The 20,000-nt window shown below is 40.2% G+C and overlaps 1 protein-coding gene across 1 annotated transcript; it reads left to right on the forward strand.

The window, feature by feature from the left end:
• The first annotated feature begins 2,104 nt into the window (after positions 1-2,104).
• LOC143277003 (F-box only protein 16-like) lies at positions 2,105-16,223 on the forward strand. The gene is made up of 8 exons (XM_076581712.1): positions 2,105-2,255; positions 3,659-3,694; positions 5,292-5,498; positions 6,605-6,769; positions 8,232-8,404; positions 11,720-11,834; positions 13,818-14,031; positions 16,027-16,223. Exons 1-8 carry the CDS (start codon positions 2,184-2,186, stop codon positions 16,086-16,088), a joined length of 1,044 nt encoding a protein of 347 aa, XP_076437827.1. The 5' UTR covers positions 2,105-2,183; the 3' UTR covers positions 16,089-16,223.
• Positions 16,224-20,000: the final 3,777 nt, after the last annotated feature.

Below are 20,000 nucleotides of genomic sequence, written 5' to 3' on the forward strand. Positions count from 1 at the left end.
TGTGTGTGTGTGTGTGTGTGACGTTGTGTGTGTGTGTGTGTGTGTGTGTGACGTTGTGTGTATGTGTGTGTGTGTGTGTGTGTGTGTGTGTGTGTGAGTGTACTGACGGATATGTGTGTGTGTGTGTGAGAGAGAGAGAGAGAGAGAGAGAGAGAGAGAGGGAGAGAGAGAGAGGGAGACTGAGAGAGTGTGTGTGTGTGTGTGGTGTGTGCGCGCTCGCGGCGTGTGTACTGTGTCACAGTGTGTGTGTGTGTGTGTGTGTGTGTGTGTGTGTGTGTGTGTCAGTGTACTGACGGATGTGTGTGTGTGTGTGTGTGTGTGAGAGAGAGAGAGAGAGAGAGAGAGAGAGAGAGAGAGAGAGAGAGAGAGAGAGTGTGTGTGTGTGTGTGAGTGATACTGCCGGTGTGCCGGTGTCACCGGCTGATTCCTACATGTACATCAACGGCACATGCGCACGCACTATGTACACCGTTCCAGCCAACTGAATGAACCAGCTCCCACAACTGACTGACTCAAACGCATACAGAAAGAACAAAAAAGGACAGTTTCAGAATAAACTGTCGTAATAATCAAACTTCTGACTGAATTCTCTATTATGTATGTATACTTATAATAATAAGTGTATGGCTTGACCAGCCATACGGACATGCTGATACATCGGTCTCCATTCCAAGCATACTTTATCAGTGCCGGTGACGTCAGTGCACCGCAGCGGAGAATGACAATTCGCTGCACTGACGACCATAGCCACACGCTTTAGACTTTTTTTTTTTTTTTTTTTTTTTTTTTTAAAGACTGACATATTTTTGTTTGTTTCAATTTCTGCAAACCCCACTGACAATCCCTTTTTTTAATTTTTTTTTTAAAGCATTTTATTTTTTTATTTTTCCATTTTTATAACACATGGACAATTGACATGAAGGCATAAATGAATAAATATATATATTGGGAAAAGAGAAAAGACAAATCTGACAAAAACAAAACATAGTAACAATAGGAAAATAAAAGAAAAACAAACAACAACATAAAAAATGAACAAACAAACAAACAAACAAAAAACAAAAAAAAAACAAACAAACAAAACAACAACAACAAACCACACACACATATAATTGATATACACAAATAACATTCTAAGCACAAACAACTGAGAATGTTTGAATAAGTCATTTTAAATAAGTCTTCAACAACAACAAAAGTAATAGATACCCATATCCCTACATATCAACTTGCACCATTTTTTTCAACATCTAACTTAGTTGTGTTTTACTGTTTCCATTTCCATACATGGTTTTGAAATATTGTTTTGTTATATGTTGTTTCTAATTTAAAGGTAAGTATGGCAACCATTTTATTTTGAAGATGTGTGTTTCACATGCCGGATCTTAGCATGACAATCCTACTCCCCCCCCCCCCCCCCCCCAACCCCCACCCCCCCACCCCGACCCCCGACCCCCCCCACCCCCACCCCCGGCCTCAACCAACCCCTCTCAGTCAGTCCTTCACAAGCCCCGTTTCCCACGGTACTCACTGTTTCTTTCTCAGTCTTCTTCAGTCGTACAGCATAAAGTAGACCAATATGCAAGACCTTTATTCATGACTGTCCGATAATATTAGGCCGGGGGCTTCACGGCAACGGATGAGGTTTTCATGTTCATATTACTTGGGAACTCGTGAAACTCGGAAAAGGTATCGTGTCACCGCGTCCCCCGCCGGGGTACCAAAAGCATGATGTAAGATGACGAATTTTGTTTGCTTTATAAACTGTCTTGAGGAAGGTCAGTTTTTCATTTGTTCTATTCAACTCTGCCGGGTTTGTGTGTGTGTGTGTGTGTGTTTGCACTGTACGTAATATACTGTGGTGGATTAAAAAAAAAATCGGTGTTTTGTATATACTTATAAAATTAAACATGTCTGCTGTGTATATATGTGAATGTCATAATTATTATCATCATTTTTTTGGGGAAAAAAATCTGGTCTATTATCACAAAATGTCAAATTTGGTTAGAAGTGATCTTCATGCAGTCATGTATAAAATTAAGCCATTTTTTCGAAAATTACGAAAAACTCCTTCCCAGCAACATATTTGTATAAAAATGGCGGCTTGCAGACAACACTCCTGACAACATCCTGTAAACATTCGTGTTCGTGTAGATTCCCTGTTCCAAACATATTCAGTTAAAATGGCGATGATCGCAAAGAACCGCATCAAAAGTGCGTGGACTCCACTAAGTAATGAAGAGACGAATAATAAGGTAGGAGACAAGATGGATACATCTCTTTTTCTCACATCTTTGACTCTTCGATAGCTTCGAATCGTGTAAAAACATGACTTCGGGTAAAGTGTCAGTCACAAAATTTGGTTCACAAGGTATTACAGGGTACCTGTTTGATTTGCACAGCCAGTAACATTCGTTAGACTGTCCGTAATTTAATACATTGCCTGTTATGTTTTTATGTGCTATTTTTAGTTCTGCAGAAACCGTTAACAAAAACGTTGGTGTGCTTGATCTAATCCAATCAGCTTCTGTATCTGTATCTGTTGGGTACATCGCTGTGGTCAAGATTATGGCTTTATCGCGACGGGTGGGGGTGTGTGCGCAGCTTGGCAGGTTCACTGTTAGGATGTTAATAGTTTTTTGAAGATCTCAGGAGTTGGTGTTCTTACTATAATTATTTTCTTCCAGGTGGTTCCAGTCTTTTACTGTGCTAACAAAAAATGACTGTTTGTATTGCTCTGTATGACATCTGCTGACTTTGAATGTTCTTGTGTTGTTTCTTATGTGATTAGAGATCGCACTGGTGGTGTTGTACAGATCGCCAGATGTTCGTGGCCTTATGAGTCGTCCTGGTTTTTCGGGGGTTAAGTACTCAGCAGGTGGTATGGCCGGTACCAACCTCTCAGCCACCTTGTAGAGGAAGATGAGGCATAGATCCTGTCTGCGCTGTTGGAGTGTCGGCAGTTGCAGAGTGTGAAGCATCTTGGCGATGGAGCTGGGTGTTCTGGATTTATAATCGCCGGTTATGAACCGGGCAGATAGCTTGATCAAAACCCGAGCGATTCAGTCACTTGTTTTGGTTTTTAAAGGCATTGCTGTAAACTGACAGCATACCCAATTGGTTCGCACAGTCATTGACGTGTGTAGATCAATGAAGAATCAGTCTAGATTAGATAACTTTCCCCAACATTGTGATCTACAACCTTAATCCCCTCCACCTCTCTCTCTCTCTCTCTCTCTCTCTCTCTCTCTCTCTCCCTCCCTCTCTCTCTCTCTCATATGAGTCTCTCTCCCTTTCACTCTCTCTATTTCTTTCTCTCTCTCACTTCTCTTTCCACTCTCATTTTTTTATGGTGTTTGTGTGTGTGTGTGTGTGTGTGTGTGTGTGTTAAGAGCAGAATGAAAGACTCAAATAGAGTAGAAAAGAAAAAGAACTAATAATCTTTTAGGCTATTTTAAATACATCTATTTTACTGTTTCTTTGTTGGAAACATTGTTTTTCTTCCATATTTGATTTTGTATTTTTTATTTTATTTTTTTTTTTTTATACTGCTCTTAATAATTTTTTTCTGGTTTAGTATCTTTGAATATCAGTATCTATTTTCTATTATGAGAATAAATAATGTTTGATCGGCAATTTTTTGTTTTTGTTTTGGCAGATCTTTGAGGAGAGAAGAGGTCTGATTGGAAAATGGGTATGTATCTGAGCACAAATCTTAATATATATATATATATATATATATAGAGAGAGAGAGAGAGAGGGAATATTGGATGAAATGATACGCAGAACTCAATTACTTCGAGAACAAAGTATGTGGCAGTAGATATTTTATTTGCAAGAAGGAAAGAAAGGGAAAAAAAATGATTGCACATATATAGTATATGATTTTTTTTCATAAAATAAATCATCTTTGAAATAAATCATCTTTGAATAATAATCAGCATTATTCATACTTTAAATAAAATATGTATCACCTTGGGGGTGGGTGGGGGGTGGAAGCACATTGAACATTTCTGATGTTGAATCTGAGAATAAAAAGATACATTATTAAAAATACATTATTTATGGAAATGTTAGCCTTAATCTCAAGTTTGTTTGTAATAAGGTATTAATTACATTTTGTTTTTTTGTTTTTTGTTGACACTACAAATCTGGGATGAGCTCCCAAGGCTCTGATCAAAACATTAGGTTTTTTTTCCTTCTTTTCTAAACAGCAGGTGTGGGGTCAGTCATATGGAACAGTCTGTTCATTATACATACATACATAAATACACGCATGCACACACACACACACACACAAAGGCCCTTCCCCACAAACGCCAGAAATTGAGAATGTGCAGCGCCCTAACGACCACACCTGGTTTTGGGACTGGTGACAGTGACGGTATTATCATTATTATTATCACTATGACTGGTATAGTAGTAGTAGTATTTAGTAGTAGTACTAGTAGTAGTATCATTGTTATCATCATTATCATTGTTGATATCTTCATCATTACAGTATTATCGCTACTATTATCATTATGACTGTTGGTGTTACTGTTATTATGACGAGTTGTAGTAGTCATCGTATCAAAATTACTCGTCGTAGTAGTCTTAGTATCAAAATTATTATCATCATTATCATTATTAATAATATTTCATCAATTCAGTAGTATCATTGTGACTATCATTATAACTGTTACTGTTTTTATGATTGCTAGTAGAAGTAGATCAGGTTTTGGGACCAGTGACAGTGACAGTATTATCATTATTATCATTATCATTATTTATTATTATGACTATTATTATCATTACAGTGGTAGCAGTATCATCATCGTTATCATATTATCATCACTTTTATCATTATGATTGTTACAATTATTATGACTAGTAACGGAAGAAGTAGTAGTAGCATCATTATTATCATCATTATCATATTATCATTACTGTTATCATTACGATTTTTGCTATTGTTATGACTTGTAGTAGAAGAAGTAGTATCATCATTATTATCATCATCATCATCATATCATTAATGTTACCATTATGACTGTTCCTACTATTATTACGACTAGTAGTGAAAGGAGTAGTAGTATCATCATTATTTTCATTATTATTAATATCATCATCATTAACATCATCGCTATTATTATCATTACCGTATAATATCGTTATCATCATTGTCATCCAAAACAAAAAAAAACAACAACAACAAAACCTCCCCCAAAAAAATCATCGCTGTCATTATCATCACCATGCAATATTATTATCATGATCGTTATCATCATCGTCATCGTCATCGTCACCAGTACCAGAAGTGGAGTGACGAGCAGAGGAGGCGGGTGCTGGAGGACCTGATGACCCTCAGCAAGCGGCGGCAGCTGGAGTTCGTCAGAGACGTGGTGCACGACCGCGTCCCGCCGGCCAGCGTCGACTTCACACGCCTCTTGCCCAGAGTGATCTCCCTTTACATCTTCTCCTACCTTGACCCCACCAGCCTCTGTAGGGCATCACGGGTGAGGGTGTTCGGACGTGGCGTGCATGCGCACGAATGCATTCACGCGCGTGTGCGCGTCCACAAGCATGCGTGAATGAACACTCGCGCATGTGCACACATGCATCCACGCATGCATGCATGCATGCATGCATACATGCGTATGCACACGTAAACACTCACTCACCTGCAAGCATGCATACACACACATGCACATACATGCACACATGAAGATGCGAGCATGTGCACACATGCACACATTTTTTTTTTTTTTTTTTAATTTGTTTGCTTGATCTATCAGTGAATATAAATTGAAAGGTTGTTTTGTTTTGGTTTTGTCTAAACATTTTAGTGTGAATTTATTTATTTGTGCACACATATTGAAAAAAAAAAATTGTTTGCTTGAACTATCTGTAAATATAACTGATAAGGAAAGGGTTTTTTTGTTGGTTTTTTTTTGTTTGTTTGTTTGTTTAACGAGTTCACCACCATAAGTTTATTTATTTCATTCTTCTCCAGTTTGTGTGTCCCTTCTGCGTGTGCGTCTGTTGTGTGCGTGCTAAGAGAATGGCAAAATCGTGGTGGTGGAGGTGCTGACTGTCCCTTGATGCCTGTGTTTGTTTCTTCTTCTTCTTCTTCTTCTTCTGCATTCACTCGTATGCACACGAGTGGGCTTTTACGTGTAGGACCGTTTTTACCCCGCCATGTAGGCAGCCATACTCCGTTTTCGGGGGTGTGCATGCTGGGTATGTTCTTGTTTCCATAACCCACCGAACGCTGACATAGATTACAGGATCTTTAACGTGCGCATTTGATCTTCTGCTTGCATATACACACGAAGGGGGTTCAGGCACTAAGCAGGTCTGCACATGTGTTGACCTGGGAGATCGGAAAAATCTCCACCCTTTACCCACCAGGCGCCGTCACCGTGGTTCGAACCCGGGACCCTCAGATTGACAGTCCAACGCTTTAACCACTCGGCTATTGCGCCCGTCTGTGTTTATTTCATCCCAGTATACTTTGTCCTATATGTATTTTTGTTTTTGTAAGCGCTTAGGGCTTTGGTAAGATTAAGCGCCATAAATGCCCATTATTATTATTATTATTATTATTTTACCTGTGAACCAGGTGTCGTGGTACTGGCACGACCTGTGTGAGCGTGATGAGCTGTGGATGCCGCGCTGTGTCCGTGTGGGGTGGTACCTGCCCTTCACCCCCAGTCCTTACGAGCGCGGCGTGTGGAAACGGCTCTTTGTGGAGAACATCAAGATGCTCATCGTCATGGCTCCCAAGGTAGGGGGAGTCCATTATGACTGATGATAATGATAATAATGATGATAGTATATGATATGATAGTCAGTCGTGTCCGACTATGACCATCAGAACAACAGAGGAGGCAACTGCTGTTCCGACTATTTGGGCTAGAATTTGATTATAGTGGAGAGTGTCTTGCCCAAGTACATCCCCACTCTCTCGGCCAAGAGGGTTTTAGGACAGTCGGCGTTGGGATGGTTCCCAAAGGCCAGCTAGCCCCCCCAAGGCTGCAGCACTAAGAGCCAGTGCAATTTTGCCTCCTAGTTTGAGAGTCATAGTCCTTCACAAAAGACTAAGCTGTAAATGGTTTCCCATTGACTGGAGAAACCATTGATAATACAGCTCTCACTTTGCTGTTGGCCCAAATGTAAACTTATGTCAATCTGTGATATAAGCTGAGTGTTGGGCCTAGTGATGATAGTAATAATAATGATAATAACAATGGTTACTTGTTGAGCGCCTTCCTCCCTTAAAGGGAGCTCAAAGCGCTTTACAGTAAACATTGCACACACACACACACACACACACACACACACACACACTAACTTACAAAAGGAAGAAGAAAAAATAATGATTTAACGCACAAAAGCATGTAACAGATTCAAAGACTGTGCGTACTGAATTACTTAACCCCTGAAAATGGAATATGGCTGCCTACATGGCAGGGTGAAAACAGTCATGCACGTAAAAGCCCACTCGTGTACATAACGAGTGAACGTGGGAGTTGCAGCCCACAAACGAAGAAGAAGAGAAAGAAGAAATTACTTAATTACACATGCACGCGCACACACACACACACACACACACAAGAGAATTAGCTTTGCTTATAACTGAATGTCGTTGGAAAGGGATGGAAGGTCTGTCATTTTTAAAAAGATGTGTTTTTTCGACCAGTTTTAAAGGATTGAAATGAGGGAGAGTGGCGAAGATTATCATGGATACTTATATGGCGCCGCTCCCCCGGTCAGAGGTCAAGCTCTTAAGCGCTTTTGAAACTCAAGAGTCATTTTCACAACAGGCTGCCTACCTTGGTAGAGCTGACTGATACTTATATAGCGCCTGCCTTTGGTCAGAGACCAACGTCTAAGCACCGTACCGAGTCATTTGCACAATCAGCTGCCTACCTTGGTAGAACCATCTGATACTTATATAGTATGTATCCTCAGTCAGAGACCAAGCTCTTAAGCGTTCTATAAGCATAGTCATTTGCACTAAAGGCTGTCTACCTTGTTAGAGCTACCTGATAATAATATAGCATGTACCCGTGATCAGAGACTAAGTTCTAAGCACTTTGTATTTAGAGTCATTTGCACAGTAGGCTGCCTATTGGGTAGAACTGACTGATACACTACATTACAATGCAATACAATACAATACAATACAATACAATACAACACAGTTACGAACAGAGAGCAGAAAATCCCGACCGTTCACATGGCAGAAACCTCCAAAACTGACGCTGGACAAGCTGAACTCCCGCGAGAAGCGGAGCAGCAGCAAGAAGAAACCCACTCCGGAACAGACCCCCTGGAGGGGCTCGGATCCAGTGCCCAAGGACACCTGGCGCTTCAACGTGCTGGAGAACGACGAGGTGGTCAAGAACGTCCAGAAGATGTGAGTCTTGTCAGCGTTGAGTCTGTCGGTGTCAAGTGTTCTCCGAGTCTGTCTGTGAGTCTGTCAGTGTTCTCTGAGTCTTTCTGTGAGTCTGTCAGTGTTCTCCGAGTCTTTCTGTGAGTCTGTCGGTGTCAGTGTTCCCCGAGTCTGTCTGTGAGTCTGTCAGTATTCTCCGAGTCTGTTGGTGTTCTCCGAGTCTGTCGGTGTTCTCTGAGTCTCTCTGAGTCTTCCTGTGAGTCTGTCAGTGTTCTCCGAGTCTTTCTGTGAGTCTGTCAGTGTTCTCCGAGTCTTTCTGTGAGTCTGTCAGTGTTCTCCGAGTCTTTCTGTGAGTCTGTCAGTGTTCTCCGAGTCTTTCTGTGAGTCTGTCAGTGTTCTCCGAGTCTTTCTGTGAGTCTGTTAGTGTTCTCTGAGTCTTTCTGTGAGTCTGTCAGTGTTCTCCAAGTCTCTCACTGAGTCTTTCTGTGAGTCTGTCAGTGCTCTCCGAGTCTTTCTGTGAGTCTGTCAGTGTTCTCTTGAGTCTTTCTGTGAGTCTGTCAGTGTTCTCTTGAGTCTTTCTGTGAGTCTGTCAGTGCTCTCTTGAGTCTTTCTGTGAGTCTGTCAGTGCTCTCTTGAGTCTTTCTGTGAGTCTGACAGTGTTCTCCGAGTCTTTCTGTGAGTGTGTCAGTGCTCTCCGAGTCTTTCTGTGAGTCTGTCAGCACTCTCTTGAGTCTTTCTTGAGTCTGTCAGTGTTTTCCGAGTCTTTCTGTGAGTCTGTCAGTGCTCTCTTGAGTCTTTCTGTGAGTCTGTCAGTGTTCTCCGAGTCTTTCTGTGAGTCTGTCAGTATTCTCCAAGTCTTTCTGTGAGTCTGTCAGTGTTCTCTTGAGTCTTTCTGTGAGTCTGTCAGTGTTCTCTTGAGTCTTTCTGTGAGTCTGTCAGTGTTCTCCGAGTCTTTCTGTGAGTCTGTCAGTGTTCTCCGAGTCTTTCTGTGAGTCTGTCAGTGTTCTCCGAGTCTTTCTGTGAGTCTGTCAGTGTTCTCCAAGTCTTTCTGTGAGTCTGTCAGCACTCTCTTGAGTCTTTCTGTGAGTCTGTCAGTGTTGTCTTGAGTCTTTCTGTGAGTGTGTCAGTGCTCTCCGAGTCTTTCTGTGAGTCTGTCAGCACTCTCTTGAGTCTTTCTGTGAGTCTGTCAGTGTTTTCCGAGTCTTTCTGTGAGTCTGTAAGTGTTTTCCGAGTCTTTCTGTGAGTCTGTCAGTGCTCTCTTGAGTCTTTCTGTGAGTCGGTCAGTGTTCTCCGAGTCTTTCTGTGAGTCTGTCAGTATTCTCCAAGTCTTTCTGTGAGTCTGTCAGCACTCTCTTGAGTCTTTCTGTGAGTCTGTCAGTGTTCTCTAAATCTTTCTGTGAGTCTTTCAGTGTTCTCCTAGTCTTTCTGTGAGTCTGTCAGCACTCTCTTGAGTCTTTCTGTGAGTCTGTCAGTGTTCTCTTGAGTCTTTCTGTGAGTCTGTCAGTGCTCTCCGAGTCTTTCTGTGAGTCTGTCAGTGTTCTCTTGAGTCTTTCTGTGAGTCTGTCAGTGTTCTCTTGAGTCTTTCTGTGAGTCTGTCAGTGTTCTCCGAGTCTTTCTATGAGTCTGTCAGTGTTCTCCGAGTCTTTCTGTGAGTCTGTCAGTGCTCTCCGAGTCTTTCTGTCAGTCTGTCAGTGTTCTCTTGAGTCTTTCTGTGAGCCTGTCAGTGTTCTCCGAGTCTTTCTGTCAGTCTGTCAGTGTTCTCCGAGTCTTTCTGTGAGTCTGTCAGCGTTCTCCGAGTCTTTCTGTGAGTCTGTCAGTGCTCTCCGAGTCTGTCTGTGAGTCTGTCAGTGTTCTCCGAGTCTTTCTGTGAGTCTGTCAGTGTTCTCCGAGTCTTTCTGTGAGTCTGTTAGTGTTCTCTGAGTCTTTCTGTGAGTCTGTTAGTGTTCTCCAAGTCTTTCTCTGAGTCTGTCGGTGTTCACTGAGATTTTGATGATAATAATGGTTCAATTTATAGAGTACATGCTGCACACGAGGCCTTGGTTTATAATCTCATCTGAATGACTAGACGCCCAATATGATTATCCAGTCAAACTTAGGAGAAAGGGTGAGAGTTTTTTTGTTGTTTTTTTTGTTTTCTTTTTGACTCACTTGTGTAAACAAAGTGAGTCTATGTTTTAACCCGGTGTTCGGTTGTCTGTGTGTGTGTGTGTGTGTGTGTGTCCGTGTGTGTCCGTGGTAAACTTTAACATTGACATTTTCTCTGCAAATACTTTGTCAGTTGACACCAAATTTGGCATAAAAATAGGAAAAATTCAGTTCTTTCCAGTCATCTTGTTTAAAACAATATTGCACCTCTAGGATGGGCACAAAATTTTTTTTTTTAAAGAAGTCTAATTATATGCAAACTGCATTTACTGTTATATTTATATTTTTTGTATTCTCTAAACTTGGCACTTTGACCTCTTATTCTGACACAACAACAAGAGGAGTCATTATTATCATTTTTTGTTCAAACAGGAACTTCTTTTGCTAAGCATGGAAGTTTTCTTTATTTTGCAAACGTTTTTGGTACAGATAGTTAAAAAAGGAAATTACTCTGTAATTAATGGTAGGGGACTTAATTCGAATCTGGTTAGGACTTCTTTTTTTTTTTTTTTTTTTTAACGCTAAGCTTTATAATAACAAATACAGAACACATTTTAACGATCAGATTTTTTTAAAAAGTGTATCACAAGTGAGTCTTGAAGGCCTTGCCTCTCTTGTTTTGTGTTGTGTTGTGCTGTGTTGTGTGAATGGAGGAAGGTGGCAGAATGGTTAAGACGCTCAGCTGCCAATACAGAGAGTCCGTGAGGGTGTGGGTTCGAATCCCGCTCTCGCCCTTTCTCCTAAGTTTGACTGGAAAATCAAACTGAGCGTCTAGTCTTTCGGATGAGACGATAAACCGAGGTCCCGTGTGCAGCACGCACTTGGCGCACTGAAAAAGAACCCATGGCAACGAGAGTGTTGTCCTCTGGCGAAATTACGTAAAATGAAATCCACTTTCATAGGTACACAAATATGTAAGCATGCACTCAAGGCCTGACTAAGCGCGTTGGGTTATGCTGCTGGTCAGGCATCTGCTCAACAGATGTGGTGTAGCGTGCATGGATTTGTCCGAACGCAGTGACGCCTCCTTGAGAAAGTGAAACTGAAACTGAAACTGTGTGAATGTAACTACACAAACAGAACAACAAATACAACAAATCGCAAGGCAGTAGTAAACACAGCAGTGGTGTTTCGTCGATCAGCGGTGTGTGTGTGTGTGTGTGTGTGTGTGTGTGTGTGATGATGTCGGTGCAGGAGGAGGAAGAAGGCCTACGGGTCAGAGGTCGACTCCATGGTGACCAACGCTCGCAGCAAGGTCAACTGCGGGAGCCACAGCCTCAACTCCATGCGTCGCTCGCAGTCCCTGTCTGTAAGTCTGTCCGTGTGTGTGTGTGTGTGTGTTACTGTTACTGTTACTGTGTGTGTGTGTGTGTTGTGTGTGTGTTGTGTGTGTGTGTGTGTGTTACTGTTACTGTTACTCTGTGTGTGTGTGTATGTGTGTGTGTGTGTGTTGTGTATGTGTTTGTGTGTGTGCATGTTGTGTGTGTGTGTGTGTTTGTGTGTGACAGAGAGACTGACAGAAAGTCAGACATATAATTTGTGTGTTTGTCTCCATTGGTATGTCTGTATGTATACATGTCTGTGTATTCCTCTGAATAGAATAGAATAGATTTTATTGTCATGAAACCGTAAGGTTTATAAGACACAGTTGCAATGGTAAATGAATGAACGAATGAAAAACACACAATTTATCAATCAGTTAATGCGGTAAATTGCAGCAGCATTCATACACAAATTTTCCTAATCTTGTTTGTATATATTCATCATCTGTTAGCATCACCTGACTGGGAATATGTCCTGTGTTATTCGAATTTTGAATATCCTTTAAAAATTGTTGCCTTAAGGTTTTATATTTAATACAATGATCAAGAAGATGGATTTCGTCTTCCAGGATGTTACACTTGTTGCACAATCTGTGTGTGTGTGTGTTTGTGTATGTGTGTGTGTGTATGTGTGTGTGTGTGTGTGTCATAGAGAGACTGACAGAAAGTCAGACATATAGTTTGTGTGTTTGTGTCCATTGGTATGTCTGTATGTATGCATGTCTGTGTATTCCTTTGTGTGTGTGTGTGTGTGTGTGTGTGAGTGTGTGAGTGTGTGTGTGTGTTATAGAGAGACTGACAGAAAGTCAGACATATAGTTTGTGTGTTTGTGTCCATTGGTATGTCTGTATGTATGCATGTCTGTGTATTCCTCTGTGTGTGTGTGTGTGTGTGTGTGTGTTGTGTGTGTGTGTGTGTGTGTGTGTGTGTGTGTGTGTGTGTGTGTGTGTGTGTGTGTGTCATAGAGAGACTGACAGAAAGTCAGACATATAGTTTGTGTGTTTGTGTCCATTGGTATGTCTGTATGTATGCATGTCTGTGTATTCCTCTGTGTGTGTGTGTGTGTGTGTGTGTGTGTGTGTGTGTGTGTGTGTGTGTGTGTGTGTGTGTGTGTGTGTGTGTGTGTGTGTGTGCCAGAGAGACTGACAAAGTCAGACATGTAGGTAGTTTGTGTGTTTGTGCCCATTGGTATGTCTGCATGTATGCATGTCTATGTATGCATATCTGTGTGTGTGTGTGTGTGTGTGTGTGTGTGTATGCAGCCAAGTGTGTGTGTGTTGTGTGTTTTCTGTGCAAGACAGATAAACTGACAGAAAGTCAGACATTTATATATGGAGTGTATATATATGTGTTTGTGTGTTTGTGTCCATTGTTACGTTTGTATGTAGGCATGTCTGTGTATGCATCTGTATGTGTGTGTGCGCGTGTGTGTGTGTGTGCGCACATGCATATGTACGAGACGAGACAGAGAAGAAACTGCACATGCTGACACGTTTTTCTCATGACACGAACACCCTCCCACACTGACCTCGAAACCCCTCATCCTCCGCGTGTGTCGGGGTGGGGGTGGGGGGGTGGGGGGGGGGTGCTGATTATCTGGTTGCGGTTTTCCGCAATTTATCTTTATTCTTATCTTATCTGTCTATTATAATCAATGTGCAGTATAGTAGGCTATGTTTATAATTATATTCAAATAATGTTTCTTAATTCTTTCTGTTTTTACATTAAGAATACTAGTTATTACCTGCAGTGTGTGGATGTATGTATGAAACGGTGTATGTGATATTTTTTTTACATTTGTATCTTCGTAATATTCATAAAAGCTGTTGTTGACTTTTACAGTTATGGTCCCCATGTTGTTTACTTGTCTGTGTTGTGATAATGCACCTGACCAAATTTCTCCAGTTGGAGATAATAAAGTTATTCTTATCCTATCTTATCTTATCTTATCTTATCCTCGAAACGCACAGCGACTGAGCGCCGGCATCACGACCTCCACGTCCATCGAGCGACCCCAGTGGGCCCAGCAGCGAGAGGTGACCTTGACCGGCACCTCCCGGCTGTCGCAGACGCACCCGGCAACTGGCGCCCTCACTCGGCCACCCCCTGTCAGCCCCGCCCCCAAAGCCGCCAAGCCGCCTGGTTCTCGTCCCATCACAGCACGATCGTCGAGAGACCCGCCCAGTACGTTGATGATGATGATGATGATTATTATTATTATTATCGTTATTACTGTTGTTGTTGTTGTTACGATAATGATAATGACGTTAATGGACACTGCACGATCGTCGAGAGACCCGCCCAGTACGTTGTTGATGATGATGATGATGATGATTATTATCGTTGTTACTGTTGTTGTTGTTGTTACGATAATGATAATGATGTTAATGGACACTGCACGATCGTCGAGAGACCCGCCCAGTACGTTGATGATGATGATGATGATGATGATGATTATTATCGTTGTTACTGTTGTTGTTGTTGTTACGATAATGATAATGACGTTAATGGACACTGCATGATCGTCGAGAGACCCGCCCAGTACGTTGTTGATGATGATGATGATGATTATTATCGTTGTTACTGTTGTTGTTGTTGTTACGATAATGATAATCACGTTAATGGACACTGCACGATCGTCGAGAGACCCGCCCAGTACGTTGTTGATGATGATGATGATGATTATTATCGTTGTTACTGTTGTTGTTGTTGTTACGATAATGATAATGACGTTAATGGACACTGCATGATCGTCGAGAGACCCGCCCAGTACGTTGTTGATGATGATGATGATGATGATTATTATCGTTGTTTCTGTTGTTGTTGTTGTTACGATAATGATAATGACGTTAATGGACACTGCACGATCGTCGAGAGACCCGCCCAGTACGTTGTTGATGATGATGATGATGATTATTATTATCGTTGTTACTGTTGTTGTTGTTGTTACGATAATGATAATGACGTTAATGGACACTGCACGATCGTCGAGAGACCCGCCCAGTACGTTGTTGATGATGATGATGATGATGATTATTATCGTTGTTACTGTTGTTGTTGTTGTTACGATAATGATAATGACGTTAATGGACACTGCACGATCGTCGAGAGACCCGCCCAGTACGTTGTTGATGATGATGATGATGATGATTATTATCGTTGTTACTGTTGTTGTTGTTGTTACGATAATGATAATGACGTTAATGGACACTGCATGATCGTCGAGAGACCCGCCCAGTACGTTGATGATGATGATGATGATGATTATCGTTGTTACTGTTGTTGTTGTTGTTGTTGTTACGATAATGATAATGACGTTAATGGACACTGCACGATCGTCGAGAGACCCGCCCAGTACGTTGATGATGATGATGATGATGATGATTATTATTATCGTTGTTACTGTTGTTGTTGTTGTTGTTACGATAATGATAATGACGTTAATGGACACTGCACGATCGTCGAGAGACCCGCCCCATACGTTGATGATGATGATGATGATGATGATTATTATCGTTGTTACTGTTGTTGTTGTTTTTATGATAATGATAATGACGTTAATGGTGATTATGATAGTTATATTTTTTAAATAATAATAATAATTAATAGATAATGATAATGATTGTTATTATTATATGTAATAATGATAATGTTAATAGTAATTATGATTGTTATATTTTTTATCATAAGAATGATAATAATAATTAATAAATAATGATAATGATTGTTATTATTATTATTGTTATTCTTGTTGCTATTATTATTGTAATTATGGTGTTTTTTTTATAATAATAATAATAATAACAATGATGATAGTAATGATAATAGTAATAATGATAATAATGAATGGTATCAAATAATGATAAAGGTGATTATGATGTGTATAATAATTCTTGTTATTTTCATTATCATTATCATTATTATCATTATTGTTATTGTTGTGGGTTTTTGTTGCTATTGTTTTTATCATTAGTATCATGACTATTGTAAGTAGCAGTAGTAGTAGTAGTATTGTCATTATCATTATCGTTATCATTAAAGACTTTTGTCCCAAAATTTCTGTACATGATTACGCTCCTGCAGATAACGTAGGACTCTGCCTTTTTTTTCTTTTTTTTCTTTTTTTTTTTTTTTTTTAAATACGAAACTTACACTCATAATCACCATTGTTTGTTTCAGGCCAAGACCTGTTCCCAGCCAAACCCTGGGCAGTGCCAGACAACGATTCAGACAACGACTAGTGCCATCGGTTGTGTTCTCGGTGTTGTTGGCAGCCAGCGAACTGCATGCCAAAGGACGAGGAGTTAGGAGTTTTTCCAAGCAAGCCTCCAAAACATTCAAACTTTCACAGAAGCCACTTCCGTTTCCTTGAGAGGGGGTAGACGTTACAGGCTATGTAGCATAACCTCCCCTTTTGTGGGGAGAAACAAAAAGGGTTAACATGAGCATGAACATGGATAGCGTGACCGTTTGTCTTCCTGTTCGATCCCACACACGTATGTGGATGACCGGTTTGTTCAGGAAATGTAAGAGACAAGGAGGGCTTCGTACCATTCATTTTCTAGAAATTGTAAATTTATGCTTCTTTTTTTTTCTGCATTAATTTGGGGCCCTCTCGCAAGCTGTAAGGTCAGGTCTGGAAAACATGAACGCAGAATAGTAGGGAACAGCTTCTTTCTTTCTTTGCACCAGTGGTATGAAGGATGGAAGATTGCACTGTGTTTTTTTTTTTGTATGGTATTGTATTGCGTTGTGTTGTATCGTAATATTTTGTCTCACTTGATATGAAAGATGAAGATTTCAGGTGGTTTTTTTTTGGTTATCATTTTGTATCGTGTTGTATTGTATTGTAATATCTTTTTGTAACTTTTAAAAAAAAAATAAAAAAAAAAAAAAAATTGTGCTGCTTATTCCAGGGGCAAGCGCAGTGCCACAGAGCAGCCAACCCCCCCCCCCACCCCCCCACCCCCACCCCCCGCATTACCCCCTTTTTTTGGTGTGCTTTTTTTTTTCTGTTAATCAGAACAAAAGTTTGCATGTTATTATGGTTTGCAATTTACTGTTCATTATTTTTTACTCTCTTCCGATCTTGTTCATTTTATTTGCTCTTTCTTCACCTTCAATATCTTTCCTTCACAGTTTTCAGTTCAGTTTCAGTGTATAAGGATTTCCTTCACAGTACTGCCTTGAATCACGGCATTGGCTTTGACCAGTTTGAGCCATTAAAGTTCGCTCGTTTTCATTTCTTCTTCATCAGGGATGGCATTTAGTTGGTATAGAAAATAAATATCTGTGGGAAGTCGGGATTAGTCGTGGATTTACGGGTGATTTACCCGAGAAAACCTTGGGCGTGAAATTTCTCTGTGTGTGTGCATTTGTCATGTCTCAATCTCAGGCAATATCTGCATTCCTGGCAATGGCCTTATCATCGTAGTCCATGTTTTTGTTTTTATGCAGTTTGCTGTCGCTCATATCAAGTCTTAGTTACAGCTCAGTGCAGTTTGACAAATACTGCCATGTTTCCAGTCATTTTAAAGCATTCAATTTTGGGCTAAAGAGGGGAAAAAAAAAGAGAAAAAGATTTAAAAAAAAGTGTAGCATCTTTGTTTACTGGTTTAAGTGTTAGAAAGAAGAGTTTTCTGTATGTTAGCTGAAAAAAGAGCTTGTTCAAAAAGAGAAATTGATTCTCACTTGTGTTATATAGAAATGGAAGCATATTCAGAACAGATGAAAATGATGACATGTTTGGCTGAAAAAGTGTGCACATTCTACTTGGCTGATCTGAACATGATGTGTCTAGCAGATTTAGTTCTGGTAAAGAAATTTATAGTTGCAAAAATTTTTTTCCTTAGAATTTAAAACCATTGAAAAGTTGATTTTTATGTTATGAAATGTCGTAAATAAGTTAAAAAGCTTTTGCTTTAACCCTTTGAGCCCTGAGTTCCTGAGCAATTTTAACCCTTCTGCCTGAGCTCCTGAGCCAAAATTTGCAAATAATTGGTATTGAACACTTTTAGCCCTGACCACCGCTTTACCGGTGGCAGAGAAAAATGACATAATGCCCAGCCACCGGTTGAGCGGTGCGTAAACACTTGAAGCGTGCAGAGTCTCAACCTGGCCCGTCAGGGCAGAAATCAGGGACAAAACGTGCGAGAAAACAACTGAACACAATGCAGCAAGTAATTGATATGCTTGATGATTTATCGGAAGTAGAGTATGACAATGATTACTCTGATAGTGAGGTGGAATTCGAATTGGATGATTTTGCTACAGATAGTGATGTTGAAAATGAATCTGAGCATGCAGAATCAGTTGATCAAAGGAGGCGTGTCAGGTTGAGACTCTGCACGCTTTATGGTAGAAATCGATCTTTTTTATCCAAAGCACATGCACAAAACACAGTGAAAAGGCGCGGCAATGTTGGTACTACGTTCGCTGACGTCAGAATATTACGGTTTTTCTGATTGGCTCTTCAATATAAGTCAACCAATAGCAAAACACTACACAAGCGTTTATGCACGGCTCAACCGGGGTGGCCAGGCATTATGCCACCCCTCCCCACCACCGGTAAAGCGGTGGTCAGGGCTCAAAGGGTTAAGAAGGTTTCTCCACTGCCACCATCAGACAAAGATGATGACAGGCTGCTGGATCTAACACTGCCCTGCAGTACTCTTCATCGTAACTTTATTTTGACTGCAGTCCCCACCTCTTATATTTTTATCTTTTTTTAAATTTTTTTTTAATTTTTTTTTTTTATTACTACTACCTTTTTTTTTTCTTTAAAAAAAAAAAAAATTATTTATTTATTTATTTGTGTAAGCTTATCTATTATTTATTCACTTTTTAAAAAAATTTTTTTTTTACATTATAATTATTATTTATTTATTTGTGTAAGCTTATCTATTATTTATTCACCTCCTTTTTTTTCTTTCTTTTTTTTCCCCCCTCAAGGCCTGACTAAGCGCACTGGGTTACGCTGCTGGTCAGGCATCTGCTTGGCAGATGTGGTGTAGCCGTATATATGGATTTGTCCGAACTGCAGTGACACCTCCTTGAGCTACTGAAACTGAAACTGAAGCTGAAACCCCATCTCTTCCTCAAGCTATGTGATAATTATTGTGGAGCTTCGTCAGCAAAAAAGAACTGGGTGCTTCTGTATTCCGACGGAAAAGCTGGAGAGGAACTGGATTTTTTTTTTTTTTTTTTTCTAATAATGTGTGATGATTATATAAATGTTGGCATATTTTTTTTCCAGTTTCACTGTTGCCTGAAGCTTGTGATTATTTTGTGGTTCGGGGGGGGAGACTGTGAATGGAACTTCGAGGTCGTTTCTGCAGGGGTTTTTTTTTCATCCAGCGTGTTTTCAGTGCGTACACTGGAGGTTCTTAGATTTTGACAGTTCACAGTTGTTGTTTTTTTGTTATTGTGTTTACAAACCTTCAAGATCAGATAATATTTCTGCAAGTGATGAGAGATTCAAATTGTGAATGGGAATTGTTCACCAGAGACAGTTTAGTGGTTCATGTTTACTGTTTACTTGTTCACTGATTACCATGTTAGAGGAAAGCAAGCAAAAAAAAAAACCAACCCCAAAACCCTGAAGAAATTGTATTGTGTACACACACACACACACACACACACACATTATATATATATTACTCTTTGTCTCTCTCTGTCTCTCCTTGCCTCTCTGTCTGTGTCTCTCTCTGCCTCTCTCTGAAAAGTTGAAATCCAGTTGGCTGTGATTTAATGTGTTTATTACTATTTATTTGATTTTGTATGTCTCGAGGTGTATTTTTTAGTTTGTGGTTCCTACAACATATCAATGAAAATCATGTATTGAAGAATTATGTCATTACTTTTGTGATTCTGATGATCATGAAACAGTTTTTTGCGTATGCATGGTACTAATTACTAATAGCGGTCACGCTTTTGTTGTTGCTTATTTTGATTTTTTTTTTATACATGTATGCATGTACACACACACACACACACACACACACACACACATATTCATTGTCGTACTCACCGATATCATAAATCGGTGGGTTCTCATGTCCTGCCTGTTTCATTGCCGTCAACGCTTCTTCTATCGTGTCGTAGGCCTTGTGTGTTGCCTTGGAGAAACCGGTCATGGATCTCTTGATGTATCG

Source organism: Babylonia areolata, chromosome 33, assembly GCF_041734735.1.
Source record: "Babylonia areolata isolate BAREFJ2019XMU chromosome 33, ASM4173473v1, whole genome shotgun sequence".
Taxonomy (NCBI): Eukaryota; Metazoa; Mollusca; class Gastropoda; order Neogastropoda; family Buccinidae; genus Babylonia; species Babylonia areolata.